Source organism: Chiloscyllium punctatum, chromosome 12, assembly GCF_047496795.1.
Source record: "Chiloscyllium punctatum isolate Juve2018m chromosome 12, sChiPun1.3, whole genome shotgun sequence".
Classification (NCBI taxonomy): Eukaryota; Metazoa; Chordata; class Chondrichthyes; order Orectolobiformes; family Hemiscylliidae; genus Chiloscyllium; species Chiloscyllium punctatum.
Window position 1 is genome coordinate 2,468,870 of NC_092750.1, and position 19,705 is coordinate 2,488,574.

General features: G+C 45.1%; 1 protein-coding gene across 5 annotated transcripts in view; it reads right to left on the reverse strand.

The window, feature by feature from the left end:
* Window positions 1–19,705, reverse strand: part of lamb2l (laminin, beta 2-like) — a 178,829-nt gene that overhangs the window by 118,131 nt on the left and 40,993 nt on the right. For all 5 annotated transcript variants that reach the window (XM_072581753.1, XM_072581750.1, XM_072581752.1 and 2 more), the window contains one exon: window positions 2,190–2,325. In XM_072581753.1, coding sequence (XP_072437854.1) covers window positions 2,190–2,325 — 136 coding nt within the window. The remainder of the gene's footprint in view (window positions 1–2,189; window positions 2,326–19,705) is intronic.

Below are 19,705 nucleotides of genomic sequence, written 5' to 3' on the forward strand. Positions count from 1 at the left end.
AGAAATGTCTCCTCATTTCCATTCTAAATTGACCCCTTCTCATTCTAAGGCTGTGCCCACGGGTCCTAGTCTCCCCAACTAATGGAAACAACTTCTCAGCGTCCACCCTTTCTAAGCCATGCATTATCTTGTAAGTTTCTATTAGATCTCCCCTCAACCTTCTAAACTCTAATGAACACAATCCCAGGATCCTCAGCCATTCATCATATGTTAGACCTACCATTCCAGGGATTATCCGTGTGAATCTCCACTGGACACGCTCCAGTGTCTTTCCTGAGGTATGGGGCCCAAAATTGGACACAGTATTCCAAATGGGGCCTAACCAGAGCTTTGTAAAGTCTCAGAAGCATATTGCTGCTTTTACATTCCAACCCTCTTGAGATAAATGACCAACATTACATTTGCTTTCTTAACCATGGACTCAACCTGCAAACCAACCTTTAGAGAATCCTGGGCTAGCAAGGATTAAAGATGGTATCAAACACACAAAATGATACAATCATGCAAAGATGCATGACAAGTCAGAAGATTAAACAGATTACAAAAAACACAAAAAATGACTGAAAAATTAGAGTATGAGAGGAAGCTAGCCAGAAATATAAAACAGATAGTAAGAATTTCTGTAGATTTTTAAAAGAGAATTAACAAAATGCGCATTGATCTTAAAAAGTTGACATGTTTCAGCGAAAATCATGTTTAACAAAGTTATTGGAGCTCTTTGAGAAGGTAACAGGTGTGTTGGATAAGGGGAAGCCAGTGGATTATTGTCCTTAGATTTTCAAACCTTATTTGATAAGGTGCCACATGAAAGTTGATTACAGAAAGTAAGAGTTTATGGATGAGCATATTGGCATGAATACAAGATTGGCCAACAGAAAACAGTGCCATCATAAATAGATTAGTTTCTGATACTGAGTGGTGCACCACAGGGGTCAGAACTGTGCCCTTAACTGTTTACAATCTACATCAGAAACTTGGATATACAGACCAATGGTACTGTCGCTACATTTGTTAATGACGTGAGGTCGGTAGGGAACTAGATTGTGAAGAAGACACAAGGAGGTTCCAAAGGATTCCAGAGAGGTTAAAGTGAATGGGCAAAGATCTAGCAAATGGAGCACAATGCTGAAAAATGTGAAATTGTCCACTTGGCAGAAAGAATAAAATAGTAGCATCTCCATCTAGCATAGTTCTGAAATGCAGAGTGATCGGAGTGTTCTAGTGCATGAATCACAGAAGGTACATCTGCAGGTATAGCAAGTCATCAGGGGAGTAGTAGAATATATTTGTTTATTGCAGGGAAATTGAATACAAAAGTAGGGGGTTCAACTATACAGGAGTTGGGTAAGCTGACTCCTTGAGAGGTATGTCTAGTGTCGGTTTCCTTAAGAAGGATGCAAATGCATTGGAAGCAGTTCATTGCAGATTGACTAGACTGCTACCTTTAATAGGCAGGTCATCTTATTGAATAGGTCAGGCTTATATCTGCTGAAGTTTAGAACAGTAGAAGGTGATTTAATTGAAACCGATAAGATCCTGAGGAGTGTTCACAGAGTGGATGTGGAGGGAATGTTTCCTCTTGTGGGAGAATCTCAAGCTTGGGGGTTAAAAATGTATTGTCGCTAATTGAGACAAAGACAAGGAAAAACCTTTCTCTTAAGGTTTTGAAATTCTGCTTGAAGAGTTTTTTATTTTTAAGACAGAAGTAGATTCTCAATAAACAAGAGAGAGAAAGGTTATCAAGGTAATCAGAGAACATGGAAGCAATCAGGTCAGCCTTGAGAGATTGAAGGGCCAACTTCTGCACCTATCTCGAGGTGTGAACAGCATTTTAAGATAAGTGCACCAGAGCTTTCACACAGATTTGTGTTGCTTAGCAGGTTTCAGCCGCTAATCAGTTGGTGCATGGATAGATTTTTGGGGGAGGGGGGCGCGAGGGGGGAAGGGGGGGAGATGTAATGGAGGTGGAACTAAACTTTGCAATGGGGATGAGATTACAGGAGGGGGATGAGCTTCAGACTGATAGGAGGCCTCACCCTGGCTCAGTCTGAGATGGTGGCCCAAGGGAAATGGAGAAATGTCCCCCACATGACAATGGCACCATGCCCACCCCACATTACAAACCAATTCCAGAACAGACCTGGGTCTTCAGCCCGAATGAAGATTACACACTCCGTATTTTAGCTCACCATTTTCAGATTGCCACCAGGTCTTCTCCTCCCTCTGATCAGTCAGATAGATCACATTCCTTATTCGGTGACTATTCCTGTTTGTCACACTGTCGTATGACCTTCTAGAATCACACTGGAAACATTTCTCCACCTCCTGGAATGGACAGAGCAAATCACACTTTATTGGAATGATACTGTTTCACACATCAGTTCCTTCACATACTTTGCAAAGGTTCAGGGAAGCTCCACAGTGTATGACTCAATTAGGAAATCTGTGCCGATAATTGAGCTCCACTGTTCCACAAATCATCACAAATGTGTAACTATCTGATTAAACCATCAAGATGGGCAACTTAATAAAAATAAACCAAAACAAAAAACTGCCAATGCAGGAAACCCGAACAAAAAAAAACTGCTGGAGAAACTCAGCAGGTCTGGCAGCACCTGTGGAGAGAAATCAGAGTTAACATTTCAAGTCCAGTGACCCTTCTTCACTTCTGTCCAAAGATGCTGCCAGATCTGCTGAGTTTTGCCAGCAATTTGGCAGCATTTGTGGAGGGAAATCAGAGTTCATGTTTCAGATCGAGTGATCCTTCCACAGAACACAAGTGACTACTGATTATTAGACAGCCATTAAACTCAACACAGAAAAGCATCATACCCCAAATACAAGCTGTCAATGGTTAGTAATCCAAAGGCCAGCACAATGATGGGCTGAATGGCCTCTTTCTTTGCTGGAATGACGATAAAAAAGTTCCTCTAGTCCTCTTGTGGGTCTACACTCCAGGTTTCCCCTAACGCCATCAATCTGGCCGCAGATTGGCTCAGCTCTTACCAACTGTTAATTGGCTGCCCAAATATTCAGCATCATGCCAGTCATGTGACCCATCTGACCTTTCACCTCATTAGAGTCACAGAGATGTACAGCATGGAAACAGACCATTCGGTCTAACCCGTCTATGCTGATCAGATATCCCAATCCAATCTAGATCCACCTGCCAGCACCCGGCCCATATCCCTCCAAACCCTTCCTATTCATACACCCATCCAAATGTCTCTTAAATGTTGCAATTGTACCAGCCTCCACCACTTCCTCTGGCAGCTCATTCCATACACATACCACCTTCTGCGTGAAAAAGTTGCCCCTTAGGTCTTTTTTCTATATCTTTCCCCTCTCACCGTAAGCCTATGCCCTCTAGTTCTGGACTCCCTGACCCCAGGGAAGAGACTTTGTCTAGTTACCCTATCCTTGCCCGTCATGATTTTATAAACTTCTAAGGTCACCCCTCTGTTGTGAGGCAAAAATAACTTACAAAATTCAAGATTAAAACATACGCATTACAATATTTTTAACATCCTTTTCAATGCTTAGAGTATAAAATATTATTTTAGGACTGTCCAATGTTAGCACCCACTCCCGATGCTGCTCTGTCCCCACACACACTCAACTCCTTTCCCCAGTGCCCCTACTACATCTGCTCTGCACTGTGTCAGATAGCCGTGCTTGTCCTAGACTCACTGGCCTGAAATTTGACAATTATCTGAATGGTGCAGGGACACATGGTCAGTGGCCATTGCAGTGTCCTGGATCACCAAACCATTCGGACAGGCACAATCTATGCACTCACCCCCTCCCCCTACCCTCACTCCAGCAACATGAGTGGCAGCCACACTTGAGGAAGGCCTGACACTGGCAACAGAAAATAAACCACTCAGACCCTGACTCAAGGCAGCGTCCTGGAAGCAAAACCCATTTGTCATTATTGAGCAGGAGTGCTGGCGGCTGCTCCTCCTTTCCTGAATCCTAAAGGTTGGTAACATTCACCCCAGAGTCATGACACAATGCCATTCAGCCCACTGAGTCTATGCTAACTCTCTGTAGAGAAACCTTGTGAGCACATTCCCTCCAATCGATCCTATAACCCTGCTCCTCAGAATTCCGTTCCAATTTCCTTTTGTGATTGTCCTTCCTCTCTGCTCTATGTAAGGGCATGGGATGGTTATTTGGATTGAAATGGTGTGTTGGGATATTAAGAAAAGGCAGGAGATTGGCACGAGGGGATAGAACTGGATGCAGAGCTGGGCTGAGAAGTGGCAGATGGAGTTCAATCCGGAAAAGTGTGAGGTGATTCATTTTGGAAGGTTGAATTGGAATACAGAATACAGGATTAAAGACAGGATTCTTGGCAGTGTGGAACCACAGAGGAATCTTGGGGTCCGTGTCCATAGATACCACGAAGTTGCCATCCAAGTTGATTAGGTTGTTGAGGAGGTGTGGGGTGTGTTGGCTTTCATTAGCAGGGAGATTGAGTTTAAGAGCTGCAAGGTTATGTTGAAGCTTTCTAGAGCCCTGATTAGACCACATTTGGAATAGTGTGTTCAGCTCTGGTCGCCTCATTATAGGAAGGATATGGAAGCTTTAGAGAGGGTGTAGAGGAGATTTCCCAGGATGCTGCTGGAGTGGAGGGAATTTCTTATGAAGAAAGGTTGAGGGAGCTGGGGCTTTTCTCATTGGAGTGAAGAAGGATGAGAGGTGTCTTGATAGAGGGGTACAAGATGTTGAGATGATTTGGAGATGCCGGTGTTGGACTGGGGTGTACAAAGTTAAAAATCACACAACACCAGGGTATAGTCCAACAGGTTTAATTGGAAGCACACTAGCTTTTGGAAGTGTGATTTTTAAAGATATTGAGAGGCACCGATAGAGTGGATAGCCAGAGAATTCTTCCCAGGGCGGAAATGTCTATCCCAAGCGGGCATAATTTGAAGGTGATTGGAGGAAGGTTTAGGGGAGATGTCAGAGGTAGGTTCTTTACACAGAGAGTGGTGGGTGTGTGTGAAAGACACTGCCAGTGGTGGGAGTAGAATCAGAGACATTAGGACACTGAAGCAACTCCTGGATAGGCACATGGATGATCGTAAAACATAGGGTATGTAGGTTAGTCTGATCTTAGAGTAGGACGAACGGTCAGAACAACATTGAGGGCTGAAGGGCCTGTACTGTTCTATGTTCTAACCAGTTCAGGTGTGATGGGTTGAATGGCTTCCTGCCCCATAAGAAACCTGTGATTGTGTGTGTGCAATGTTTGGATAGAGACAGAGAATCTCAGGGTATTCACACCATCAAACAATAAACCCAGAGCTTGATGATGAATGTACTATTTGATGGGCAAGTGTCGGAGGCCCCAGCCAGAGGTAGCAGTGATTCCCACCCGGAGGGAGGGGGAGCAGAGAGAACGAGCTCATGAGACAAGCAGAGAAACCCAGTCAGGAAAGTAAAGGTGGTAACTGACTCGCGGGCAGATACTCACTGTTAATTACACACTGTCAGTGGAAAAGTATCGTGGGACGTGGAACAGCTGGACAATCAGTCCCCGAGTGAAATCCTCATCATTTACTGAAACACAGACAGAGGGGAAACTGTAGCACGGGAAGGCAAATAGCGAGCAATTGTTCGAAAGCTGTGGTTGTGCTGGGAGGAGGTCAGGAATGCTGATCCCCTCAAGCTGTGAGGCTGGGTGAATCGTTGTAAAAGGTATGGTACCTCTGGGAATTTCAGATGATGAATGGTGACAGGTCTGCTGATGGAGTGAGTGTGAGACTGAGAATGATGAAGGGTGACAGGTCTGCTGATGGAGTGAGTGTGAGACTGAGAATGATAAAGGGTGACAGGTCTGCTGATGGAGTGAGTGTGAGACTGAGAATGGAGACTCTGTTGTCTCTGGCCCTGCATCACCACAGCATTGGGAGCTCTGGCCCGGTTTATCAGAAGCTGCCAAACTCTGTTTAATTGTGTCACTCATTTTTATGCATTAAAGTTATCAGCTCAGATGCTTTAAAGGACAAAATAACATCATGGATGCAGATAGGTTAAGGATTTCTATTGAAGCCATTGAGTATGTTTGAGTATGATTAGACAGAGTAATCACAAGAAGGATGTTCCCAATAGACCTACCGCCCCTAGTTTCTGAGTTTCTTTTATCTGGGACTTGCTTCGCTGAAAGAGATCAGAAAGGAATGTTTCTGTTGTTTTTTAATGGGCGGCACGGTGGCTCAGTGGTTAGCACTGCGGCCTCACAGCACCAGGGTCCCAGGTTCGATTCCAGCCTCAAGTGACTGTCTGTGTGGAGTTTGTACATTCTCCCCGTGTCTGCGTGGGTTTCCTCTGGGTACTCCAGTTTCCTCCCACAGTCACAAAGATGTGCAGGTCAGGTGAATTGGCCATGCTAAATTGCCCGTAGTGTTAGGTGCATTAGTCAGAGGGAAACGGGTCTGGGTGGATTACTCTTCGGAGGGTTGGTGTGGACTGGTTGGGCCGAAGGGCCTGTTGCCACACTGTAGGGAAACTAATCATAACTGAGGAATCCAGAACCAGGAGTTACAGTCTGAGGACATGGGGTGGGCCATTGGGACTGAGATAAGGAGAAATGTCTTCACCCAGAGAGTGGGGAGCCAGGGGAATTCTCTGCCACAGGAAGTGGTGAAGGCCAAAGGATTGTTATGTTTTCAAGTAGGAGTTAGAGATTGTTCTTAGGGCTAAAGGGTATGGGGACAAAGTTGGGACAGGGGACTGTGTTGGATGATCAGAGGGCTCGAAGGGCTGAATGGCCTACTACTCCTAGTTTCTGAGTTTCTTTTATCTGGGACTTGTTTCGCTGAAGGAGATCAGAAAGGAATGTTTCTGTGTTTTTCCTGTAAATTAGGGTGGAATTTGGAGAAAGATTTTGCTGCCTGCCTCTCAGTGAGGACATGCAGCAGTGAGTGGCTGTGAGATGTAGGAAGGTGTCTGGCCAGTGATAGCGTCCTCTGGCATCTCCTGTAGTAATGTCTGTCATCCAGAATCTCAGAGAATCACTATTATTGCAGCCTGCTGTGCCTTAATCCCCAACATAGCATTTCAGGAAAACAAATCAAACATTTCTTTTTAAGATGATGTTTCGGGGGCAGAGTTTTCTGGTCTCCCAGTAAGAGAGTTGTGCAGATACGTGTGGGTCACAGAAAGAGAGCTGGAGGCAGAGTCAGCCACTGTGTCAGTGCAAAGTGTGTTAATTACAGTGGTGTGAAACGAACAGGCATCAAGCTGTAAATCACTGAATCATAGAGTAATGCAGGTGCATATCTATCTGAAACAGGGGTCATTTCACCCTGAAATGAGACAAATAACTCGCTTCAGGGGTTTTAATCTGATAAAGGAGACAAGTTTGACCAGAGAGACCAAGACCTGTTAGAACACTACTTCATCTTCCTCAGCTACCACTTTCCAAACATTTACGCAGGCTAATTTCAGGATTACACGCTGAGAGGACCCAGTCTCAATAGAAACTCTTTGTCCCCAGGCACCCAGTATTGGTTGGGGCCATTACTCTTCCTGTGGAGAGTAGGGAGAAAGGCTTCGCTGGGACTGTAGGGATGGATCGAAATTTGATGCATTGAGTATAAAAGCAACAAAATTATGATGAACCTATTATGATGAAATTATGATGAAATAATGCAGCAGTCTTGTGCCCAATCCTGGGCATGGCATTTTAGGAAGGATCTGAGAGCTTTGAGATTTCTGTCATTGACAAAAGTGCTGAAATCCTTTTCAGGCAAGGGAATAGACAGACATTTCAAAAAACCTACTGCAATTGGGCAGAGTCAACGTGGTTTAGAAAAAGGGAACTCATTCCTAACTAATTTATCACAGTTCATTTAGGAGTTAACAAGCTCAATAACTCAAGAAATTGGAGATGAATAGACCATTCAGCCCATTGTGCCTGCTCCACCTTCTATATGATCTTAATTTACCTGAAGCATTAATTCCACTTTCCCATCCATTCCTTGATTTCCCAAGAGATCAAAGATCTGTCTATCCCAGACTTAAATACATTCCCTGATGGAGCATCTACAGCCCTCTGGGGCAGAGAATTCCGAGGATTCATAACACTCTGTGAGAAATCATTTCTCCTCATGTCAGTCCTAAACGATCAATCCCTTACCCTGAGACCATCCCTCCCGTTTCAGATCCCCCCAACCAGGAGGAAGCAGTGAAGATAAGGGGAAACCAATATTTGTAGTGGATTTGAATTTCCAAGCTGCTGTATGAAAGGTTAGTACACAAGTTAACAACTCATTAGGACTGGTATTGGATTAATACAGAGAAATAAATAGACCATGGCTAACTAACAAGAGATAGAGAGTTGGGGTAAGTGGGTCCATTTCAGGTTGGTGTTGCAGGACTAAGTCTTCAAATATTGACTATCTATATTCATGACTTGGAGGAAGGGACCAACTGAGTTTTAGCCAAATTTGATGAAATACAGATAGGTAGGAAAGCAAGTTGTAAGGAGAGTGCAAAGAGTCTGTAAAAGGAAATACATCAAACAAATAGTAGATAAAAGTTTGGCAAATGCAGTGTAATACGGGAAAATGTGACGTCGTAGAGTTTGACAGGATGAACAAAAAAACAAATCATTTTACTAATTCAGGGGATCAGGGTGTCACTGGCTGGGCCCAGCATTTATTGCCCGTCCCTAGTTGCCCCTTGAGAAAGTGAAGGTGAGCTGCCTTCTTGAACAGCTGCAGTCCATGTGCTGAGGTTGACCCACAATGCCCTGAGGGAAGGAAATTCCTGGTATCCAGGGACACTGAACAGCAATATATTTCCAAGTCAGGCTTGGAAGGAAATTTTCAGGGGGTGGTGTTCCCACGTATCTGCTGCCCTTATTCTTCCAGATGGAAGTGGTTATGTGTTTGGAAGGTACTGTCTGAGGCTCTTTAGTGAATTTCTGCAGTGGATCTTGTAGATGGTACACACTGCTGCTACTGTATGTCGGTGGTGGAGGGAGTTGATGTGGTGGCAATCAAATAGCTGCTTTGTGATGTGTCGAGCTTCTTGAGTGTGGTAGGAGCTGCACCCATCCAGGTAAGCGGAGAGTAGGTTACCATGAAGGTCTCTCATTGTCAACCTCTCCCCTCACCTGAGGTATGTTGACCCTCAAGAGTTAAATAAGCACCAGTCATTTTTTTCTCTCTCTCTCTAATGATAGAGTAAGACTGTGGTGACTTTGTCTTTACTTATAAGGTGGAGGAGGATGGTGGGGCAGGTGGTTTGGCATATTGAGAGAATACTTCTTTGAGTCATAGAGTTGTGCACCATGGAAACAGATCCTTCAGTCCAACTCCATGGTGACCATATATCCTGGATAAATCTAGTCCCATTTGCCAGCATTTGACCCATATCTTTCTAAACCCTTCCCATCCATATGCTCATCCAGATGACTTTTAAATGTTGTAGTTGTACCAGCCTCCACCACTTCCTCTGGCAGCTCATTTTCTACACCTACCACCCTCTGTGTGAAAAAGTTGCCGCTCAGGTGCTTTTTAGATCATTTCCCTCTCACCTTACACCTATGCTGTCTAGTTTTGGACTCCCCCACCCTGGGAAAAAGACTTTGACTATTTATCCTATCCATATCCCTCATGATTTTATAAACCTCTATGAGGTCACCCCTCAGCCTCCAACGCTCCAGGGAAAACAACCTGTTCAGCCTCTCCCTGTAGCTCAAATCCCCCAACCCTAGCAACATCTTTGTAAATCTTTTCAGAACCCTTTCAAGTTTTAGAACATAGAACATAGAACAATACAGCACAGAACAGGCCCTTCGGCCCACGATGTTGTGCCGAACTTCTAACCTAGATTAAGCACCCATCCATGTACCTATCCAAATGCCGCTTAAAGGTCGCCAATGAGTCTGACTCTACCACTCCCACGGGCAGCGCATTCCATGCCCCCACCACTCTCTGGGTAAAGAACCCACCCCTGACATCTCCCCTGTACCTTCCACCCTTCACCTTAAATTTATGTCCCCTTGTAACACTCTGTTGTACCCGGGGGAAAAGTTTCTGATTGTCTACTCTATCTATTCCCCTGATCATCTTATAAACCTCTATCAAGTCACCCCTCATCCTTCGCCGTTCCAACGAGAAAAGGCTGAGAACTCTCAACCTATCCTCGTACGACCTACTCTCCATTCCAGGCAACATCCTGGTAAATCTTCTCTGCACCCTCTCCAAAGCTTCCACATCTTTCCTAAAGTGAGGCGACCAGAACTGCACACAGTACTCCAACTGTGGCCTAACCAAAGTCCTGTACAGCTGCAACATCACTTCACGACTCTTGAATTCAATCCCTCTGCTAATGAACGATAATACTCCATAGGCCTTCTTACAAACTCTATCCACCTGAGTGGCAACCTTCAAAGATCTATATACATAGACCCCAAGATCCCTCTGTTCCTCCACCTGACTAAGAACCCTACCATTAACCCTGTATTACCATTATCCCTGTAAAAGTTTTGCAACATTTTCCTATAGCAAGGAGACCAGAATTGTTTTGGGGGTGGGGAGGGGTCTCAATCTAGGGTACACAGTTTCAAAATAAGGGTTTTGTCATTTAAGGTACATCTGGGAAGAATTGTTATTCTCAGAGTTGGTAATGTTTAGAATTCTTACCTTCAGAGATTGGGATTGGGATGTATGGAAAGCCTTCTCCTGCTAGTTTCACTTCTATTCTGAAGTGAGGGTGGGATGAAGATTAATGAGAATATCTTCACGAACGTGAGGTCTCAGTGACATGGGCAGATCTGAGAAGCTGGGACTGGTCTCCTTAGAGAAGAGGAAGATTGAGAGGAATTTTGAAAAGGTGTAAGGGATCTAAAAAGAGTAAACGGAACAAAACTATTCCCACTGGTGTAACATTTGTAGAGCAGAGGTCACAGATTTCGGGTGATTGGCAAAATAAACGAAGGCAAAGTGGGCAGGAACCTCGGTGAGAGGCTTTGATCCAGAATGCACTGCCTGGAGGCAGATTTGCTCATGGTTTACCGGAGGAACCGAAAGGGAAATGACGTTCGGGATTCTGGAGAAAAGACAGGCAAGACAGACCAGCTGAGTGAATTTTATAGAGAACTTGCAGAGACCCAGAGGGGCTGATTGGACTCCTTCTGCGTCATATCCATGCTCTCATGCAATAGGCAGAATGGTCATCTGGGAGCGTGGTACCTGTCAGACTAAGAAACCAGTTGGAAAGTCATGTGTGAAACAGTCACTCACTGCGATTCCCAATGGCCACCCTGTGAATGATAGACAGTGGGTAAGCTCACTGTACAATTGAGGATGCTGGGTAGACTCTCTGGGGTGAGGGGGGCATCAACAGCCCACAGAAAGGAGCAGCTGGATCCTGGGGCAAACCACTCTCCAATTCTGTTTGCAAAATTAAACTAAAAGAATGGCTTTGAAACCAGATGACAAGGGGCTGGGAGATGATTGGAAGGACTCAGTAAGCCTGTAATCACTGCTGGCTCCCTATAGGAATCTAATGGTGAAGTAGAGGATGGAATTAAACAGGAATTTAAAGATACATGCAATAAGGGTGCGGTCAGCATGGATGGGTCAGCTCGAAGGGTCTGCATCTGTGCTGTACATCTCCCTGACTCTGACTCTCTGATAGTAACCATGGGTAACTTTAATCTACATAAAGGCAGAACAAACTAAATTAGCAGTAACTTTGATAAACAAATTCCGACAGCATATGCAAGATGGAGTTTTACATCAGTTCGAGTCCCCCTTTATTTACACTTGGAGAGTCCTTGACATTGATCCAAATCCTTCAGAGCCAGCTCTCAGAGTGAACAGAACCTCTGACACTCCTGTTTATATCTGTCAGCCAGGGCTCCCTGATTGAACCAGATAACAGCCCCAATCAGGGAACTCATGTTCTATGAGGTCCACCTGGCTGAGCCCATTACAGTCAGTACAATGCAATGTGCAGAGCAATCTGTTCACTATATCTCAGTACATGTGACAATAATCAATCAAACCAAACCACAGCAAGATCCCACAGTTAGTGATAAGGCAAGAATCAGGTATTTAGTATTATCAATTTAATCAAAAATGATCTCACGACACATGGTGGCCAAGAAATACCGGGAAGGATCACATAACGGTAAGGACTACACTGACTGTTGTAGGATCCTTTACATGCACTGAAGAGGCTTGTGTCTGAAATATGTAAACATTAAACAGGCCAAAAATGTCGGAGTGCCGCACTGTCGGGGGGTCAGGGCTGAGGGAGCGTCGCACAGTCGGAGGGTCAGTGCTGAGGGAGTGCCGCACTGTTGGGGGGGGTCAGGGCTGAGGGAGCACCGCACAGTCGGAGGGTCAGGGCTGAGGGAGCGCCGCACTGTCGGAGGGTCAGGGCTGAGGGAGTGCCGCACTGTCGGGGGGTCAGGGCTGAGGGAGTGCCGCACTGTCGGGGGGGTCAGGGCTGAGGGAGTGCCGCACTGTCGGGGGGTCAGGGCTGAGGGAGTGCCGCACTGTCGGGGGGTCAGGGCTGAGGGAGTGCCGCAGTGTCGGGGGGTCAGGGCTGAGGGAGTGCCGCAGTGTCGGGGGGTCAGGGCTGAGGGAGTGCCGCAGTGTCGGGGGGTCAGGGCTGAGGGAGTGCCGCAGTGTCGGGGGGTCAGTACTGAGGGAGTGCCATACTGTTGGAGGGTCAATGCTGAGGGATTGCCATACTATCAGAGGGCCAGTACTAAGGGAGTGCTGCACTGTCAGAGGGTCAGTGCTGAGGTCTGTTTTCAATGAGCTGTTGAGCCAAGTCCCCATGTCCTCTCGTTGTCTCTTTTACTCCAGAAAAGACCCCATAGTCATTATTCAATACTGGGCAGCTCTTTCTGATTTCATATTTACTGTTTGTCCTTTAAACAGTATTACTGACTGTCTGGCTCTTTATCTGTGAGCAAAGGTAGCTCCTGTTTTTCTCAATATTACAACGGTAGCAGTACTGGAAGCCTTTCATTTCCTGTCCTAATGTAGTGAAAGCCTTTGTAGAAACTTGAGAGTTTTTTTTCACAATTTTGATTTACAAACAGTTGTTTCAGTTTGTGTTTGATGTGCCCATCAAAGGCAGCCTTCCCGGTGAACAGAAGTCCCTCACAAACAGATGCATTGTACACAGAAAGCTTCACTGACTGCCATCAATAGCTACTTCAAGATAATACCGTGATTTCTTGTTACACAGCTCGCTTGCCTTACTGCCTTTGTTCACTGGCTGAATCTTGCCAAATACCTTGGGCATTTCATCATGTCCTTGAGCACTGCACTGCAACCAATGACAGCTGCCTCAGAAAAAAAAATCCACTTGCTCAAAAGTCTATATTATGAAAACCTTCCTCGTTCAAACCATGTTAAGAGAAGGCAGGTTGCATCTCACAACTAAATGAAAAGCACCAAACTGAGCTCAGACAGGAGGAGAACACAGGGGAACCTCGATTATCCGAACAAGATGGGTGGGCACTATTTCGATCAGATAATCGATTATTCAGTTCATCGATTAAATGCCTTTTTTCTGGCGCTTGGAGTTTTTAAAGTCTGCTCCTCATGAGAAGCCTGCAACAGCACACAGCCCACAAGCCCCTGCCCCCAACCATGTCCAACACCGCCCTCCACCCTCCCCTACCCCCCCCCCCCCCCCCCCGACCCTGTCCATCGACGCCCACAAGCCCATCCACCCCACCCCCAGCATCTGTCTACTGCCTTTGTGGGGTAAGTCTCCAAATGGCGCACACCCCCACACCTACACACACAACTATTTACTGCACTTTTTTGACAGGTTCCACGTTTGCCATGTACAGGATAATGTTGGTCAGATTATCTGGGGAAGGGGTGGGGGTTGGTTTAGGGTACACCCCTCTGTAGAAGTCCAGGGAAAGTGTGGGGGGGCGGGGGGGAAAGAGAGAGAGAGAGAGAGCGCGGGAGGTCAGTCGTTTGGAGACGGTGCCTATTTAATCACTGTAAACAAAAGACCTGATCACTGTTAGAAACACGTCCTTGACGTAATGTTTCTGTCAGGACCTCAAGATCTCCTTCAGATAATCCGATTTTTGGATAATTGGTATTTGGATAATCGATGTCCCTCTGTAAATAGCCAGGACTGAGAGGCAGTGCTGCTGAAGCACATCACATCCAGTGTCATTTCAGAGCGGGGACCACAGCAGGTCTGTACTCACTGTGCTAGTGTCAGAATAGTCAGAAAAGAGAATTTGCAAGCTTTCACTTTACGTGAACCTTCTTCTTACTCCTTGAAAAGTTAGAGGTCTCCAGCACCAAAAAAGGCTCTTCATCCCATCGAGTCCAGACTAGACCAAACCAATCCTCTAACTATTCTGATCCCATTTCCCAGCTCCTGGCCTCCTATGCCTTGCCTTCAAATTTTCAGGAAATTCAAGAGATGTGACCGTATCCTTAAAATCAGAAGCAGGTTATTTGGGAGAAATTACAAAGAACAGGGGTGAGTGGAGATCTGAACCTTTCCCTTGGAAGTCTGTTTTGCTTTAGTGTCAATAGGAGATTTGAAAACAAAGACTGACAGATTATTCTTGGGGAAGGTTTCTGGACCTGAAGCAAGGAAATCGAGTACATAGTGCAGCTCCTCTACGAAGTGATGGAATGGTGCGTTGGGCCCAAATGCCCTTTTCCTGACCCCATGTTCCCTTCTCAAGAAAAGTTACTGGACTCAAAAAATCAACTCTGCTTTCTCTCCACAGACGCTACCCAACCTGCTGAATTTCTCTAGCATTTGTCTGTTTTTGCAGTTTTCCCTTTTGCCTGTTTCACTCCAACTTCTTTGCTACATTTCTGTTTAAGTTTCAAAAGCTTTCCTCATTTGGTGATGTCCTGTACCTCTTCTCCCACCCTGTTACAACACAGGGAATGGGAACAGGAGCAGGCCAATCCACCCCTCAAACCGGTCTTGCCATTCAACAAGATCATGATTGATCTGCCTCAACTCCTCTTTCATAGCACTCCCCATCACACTCAACTCATTGATAATTCAGCAAACTAGCTCCTCTACAAATACTTCTCGCTCTGTGGACTCCACAATGTTCTGGGACACACTTTCAGACAATTCACTCCACCGTAGGAGAAGAAATTTCATCACCGATCAGTTTTAAATGAGTTTCCCCTCGTTCAGTAACTATGTCTCTTTAGATTGAGAATTCCTCACAAATAGAAACATGTCCTCAGCATCTTGTATGTTGAATTCGATCACCCTTCATTCTTTTCAACTCCGAGGGATATTTCCCCTTGCTGTGCCTGATGGCTTCCATTACTCCTTCAACAATGTGCCGTGGGAAATTTCACCATATCACGAGGACACTAGGATCCAGCTGGATAGGGTTTTCAAGAGAGAGATTCTCATGGGGGACAATGGCTGAGATTGGAATCAGACAGGGACCCCTGACCATACACAATCAATGGTCTGGCTGTGCCAGATGTGTCACCCAGCAATGACCCATCAGGGAAGCAGGGAGGGGAAATTGGCAGAGATTACACTTCTGGGCTGAGTAAACACAAACATATCACAAAACAGCACATTCAAAGAATCCAGTGGGTTCAGGATCAGTGACCATAAGATGGAGGAGCAGAAGCAGGCCATTCAACCCATCAAATCTGCTCTGCCATTCAATGATGTCATGGCTGAGCTGATCACCCTCAACTTCACTTTCCTGTCTTTAGCTATAACTCCCTTCCTGATTACAAATCTCTCTCTTCGCAGCCTTGAGTGTACCTTAACAATGCAGCGTTAACAACCCTCTGAGGCAAATAATTCCACCGATTCACTCCCTCTGACAAAAGAAATTCCTCCTTATCTCTGCCTTAAATGTAGGTCTAAGCATCCCTTAACAATGACCTCAGAAATGAATGATGGGATTAACCATGTCATATGATGCTTTTTGCTATGGTAACTTTGTATTAGTCTTTATAGCAGGAAGGATCTAGAAAATAAGTCAAATTGGAGCCAAAATGAGACAAGGAATTTGTAATCCATCCGCTGTAAAATCACAATCTGCTTAGTGGGAGTTGTGGAGATCGACTGGGAAACAGATTATGCGACGTAAACCTTGGATACAATGCTGCATTCAAACCATACCTCCCTCTCCCCTGCTCCATGAAATGTACAGCTGACTTTATTCATATTTTATCTGATCCTGTGGTTATCTCAACTGAGTCAACATCCGTCTTACGCAGAAAGAGAAAGGATATTGAAGCGCTGAACAGGAGAATTGGTCACGCCCTGTTCTGCATCCACAGGGTGACCTTTGTAACGCAGGCATACCGCACTGCCCACGAGTGGAGATTAGCAGGTGAGAGGTCTAGGTGCTAAGGTGGCACCAACGCTGAAATGACGGAAAAACATATCAATGAAATGATGGCAAAAGGAATTTATTGTTTTATCTGACCTTTCCAAACTCTGAAACCAGTCAAAGTGATGGTGGCCCAGCACAACTGACAGAAGCGAGGGAGATGGATCCACTCAGGATTCACATGCCAAGCTCAAAGCTTATTTGAGGTAGAAATGGTACAAGGAATACTGATAGTGACACTATGAGGAGGCTGGGGACAGCAACAGGTGCAATGAGACATTCAATTCTTTATTCAGATGTTGGAGTGTGCAGCCATCATTCATTGCCCAACTCTGGAGTAAGTGGCCTCTTTGAATTGCTGAAACCAAAATGGTGACATCAATTTGGGATACAGTTATAGAGTCATCCAGTACGGAAACAGACCCTTTGGTCCAACCAGTCCATGCCGACTATATTCCCAAACCAAATGAGTCCCACCTGCCTGCACCTGGTCCATATCCCTCCAAACCTTTCCTGTTCCTGTGCTTATCTCAATGTCTTTTGAACATTGTAATAGCCGCATCAACCCTTCCTCTGGAAGTTTGTTCCACACACAAACACTCTCTGTGAAAAGAAATTGTATCTCATGTCTTTTTTCAAAATCTTTCTCCTCTCACCTTAAAAATATGCCCCAAGTTTTGAAATCCCCTACCCTAGGGAAAAGACACCTACCATTCAGCTTATCCGGACCACTCATTATTATATAAGCCTCTATAAGGTCCCTCTCAACCTCCTACACTCCAGTGAAAGAAGTCCCAGCCTCTCCAGCCTCTTATAACTTAAAGTCTCCAATCCCAGCAACAGCCTTGCAAATCTCTTAGAACATAGAACATTACAGCACAGTACAAGCCCTTTGGCCCTCAATGTTGCGCCAATCTGCAGAACCAATTCTCGTCCATATGCCTATCCAAAGATCATTTAAATGCCATTAAGGTTGACAAGTCTACTACCATTGCAGGCAATGCATTCCACACCCCTACTATTCCCTGAGTAAAGAAACTACCTCTAACATCTGTCCTCTATCTATCACCCCCCCCCCCAATTTAAAGCTATGTCCCCTCATGCTAGCCATCACCATCTGAGGAAAAAGGCTCTCACTGTTCATCCTATCTAACCCTCTGATTAGCTTATAGGTTTCAATTAAGACACCTCTCAGCCGCCTTCTCTCTAACGAAAACAGCCTCAAGTCCTTCAGCCTTTCCTCATAAGAATTTCCCTTCATACCAGGCAACATCCTGGTAAATCTCCTCTGCACCCTTTCCAAAGCTTCCACATCCTTCTTATAATGCACTGACCAGAACTGTACACAATACTCCAAGTGCTGCCGCACCAGAGTTTTGTACAGCTGCATGACCTCATGATTCTGAAACTCAAACCCTGTACCAATAAAAGCTAACATATTATATGCCTTCTTAACAATCCTATCAACCTGGGTGGCAACTTTCAAGAATCTATGTACCTGGTCATCGAGATCTCTCTGCTCATCTATACTACCAAGAAACTTACCATTAGCCCAGTACTCTGTATTCCTGTTACTCCTTCCAAAGTGAATCACTTCACACTTTTCCACATTAAACTCCATCTGCCACCTCTCAGCCCAGCTCTGCAGCTTATTTATGTCCCTCTGTAACATACAACAACCTTCATCACTATCCACAACTCCACTGACCTTAGTGTCATCCACAGATTTTTTAACCCATCCTTCTAAAGCCTCACTGAGGTCATTTATAACTGTGGACCCAAAACAGATCCTTGCAGTATCCCACTAGTAACTGAACTCCAGGATGAACATTTCCCATCAATCACCACCCTCTGTCTTCTTTCAGCTAGCCAATTTCTGATCCAAACCGCTAAATCACCCTCAGTCCCATGCCTCCTCATTTTTTGCAACACCCTACCATGGGGAACCTTATCAAATGCTTTACTGAAACCCATATACACCAGATCAACTGCTTTACCCTCATCCACCTGTTTGGTTACCTTCTCAAAGAACTCAGTAAGGTTTGTGAGGCACAACCTACCCTTCACAAAACCGTGTTGACTATCCCTAATCAACGCATTCCTTTCTAGAGGATTATAAATCCTATCTCTTATAACCCTTTCCAATACTTTATCCACAACCGAAGTAAGGCTCACTGATCTATAATTTCCAGGGTTGTCTCTACTCCCCTTCTTGAACAAGGGGACAACATTTGCTATCCTCCAGTCTTCTGGCACTATTCCTGTAGACAATGATAACATGAAGATCAAAGCCAAAGGCTCTGCAATCTCCTCCCTAGCTTCCCAGAGAACCCTAGGATAAATCCCATCTGGACCAGGGGACTTATCTGTTTTTACACTTTCCAGAATTGCTAACACCTCCTCCTTATGCACCTCAATCCTATCTAGTCTAGTCTTCTGAACCCTCTCCAGCATAATAATATCCTTCCTATAACAGGATAACCAGAAATGGACACTCCAGAAGAGGCCTCACTAACGTCCCATACAACAACAACATAATGTCCCAACTGCTGCACTCAAAAGGCTGTGTAATGAAGGGAAGGTTACAGGAGACTTTACAAATGCGGTCTGTTGGTTTATTAACACAGCTACTGAGGGCCCTTATTTGAGTAACTGCACTCCAAATCTATTTGAATTTTTGATTTCATTTGATTTATTACTGTCACATATACAGTGAAAAGTGCTGTCTTACTTACTTTACAGACAGATTGTACTATACTAGTGCATCAGGGTGCAGGATACAGTGTTACAGCAGTGAGAAGGTGCAGAGAGACATCAACTTTAACACTAAAGAGGACCATTCAAAACCCTTATAGCAGCGGGGAAGATTTGGAAATTTGGCAAACATCAAACTTCATTGATGTTTTAGAGCACAGAGAGACCATTTAGCTCATTGTGTTTGTGCTGGTCATCCAACATCTGTCTATTCAAATCCCATTTCCCAGCACTTGACCCTGAGTCTGCTATGCCATGGACTTTCAAGTGCTCATCAAAACATGCTGAAATGTCTCGAGTGTTCCTGCCTCTCCCACCCTCACAGGCACTGAGTTCCAGATTCCCACCACCCACTGCGTGAAAATACTCTTTCCTCAGATTTCCTCTAAACCTGCTTAAAACGGTGATTATTGATCCCTCTATAAAGCGGAAGGTTTCTCCTCATCTACCCTCTCCATGTCCCTCAGAGTTTTGTACACCTTAATCAGATTCCCCGCATACTCTGCTCCAAGGAAAACAACCCCAGCCTGTCCGTGTTATCTTCAGAGCTGTTAATAGCAGAGCCCAAGGCTATGACAGGCTTTAAATAAGGTA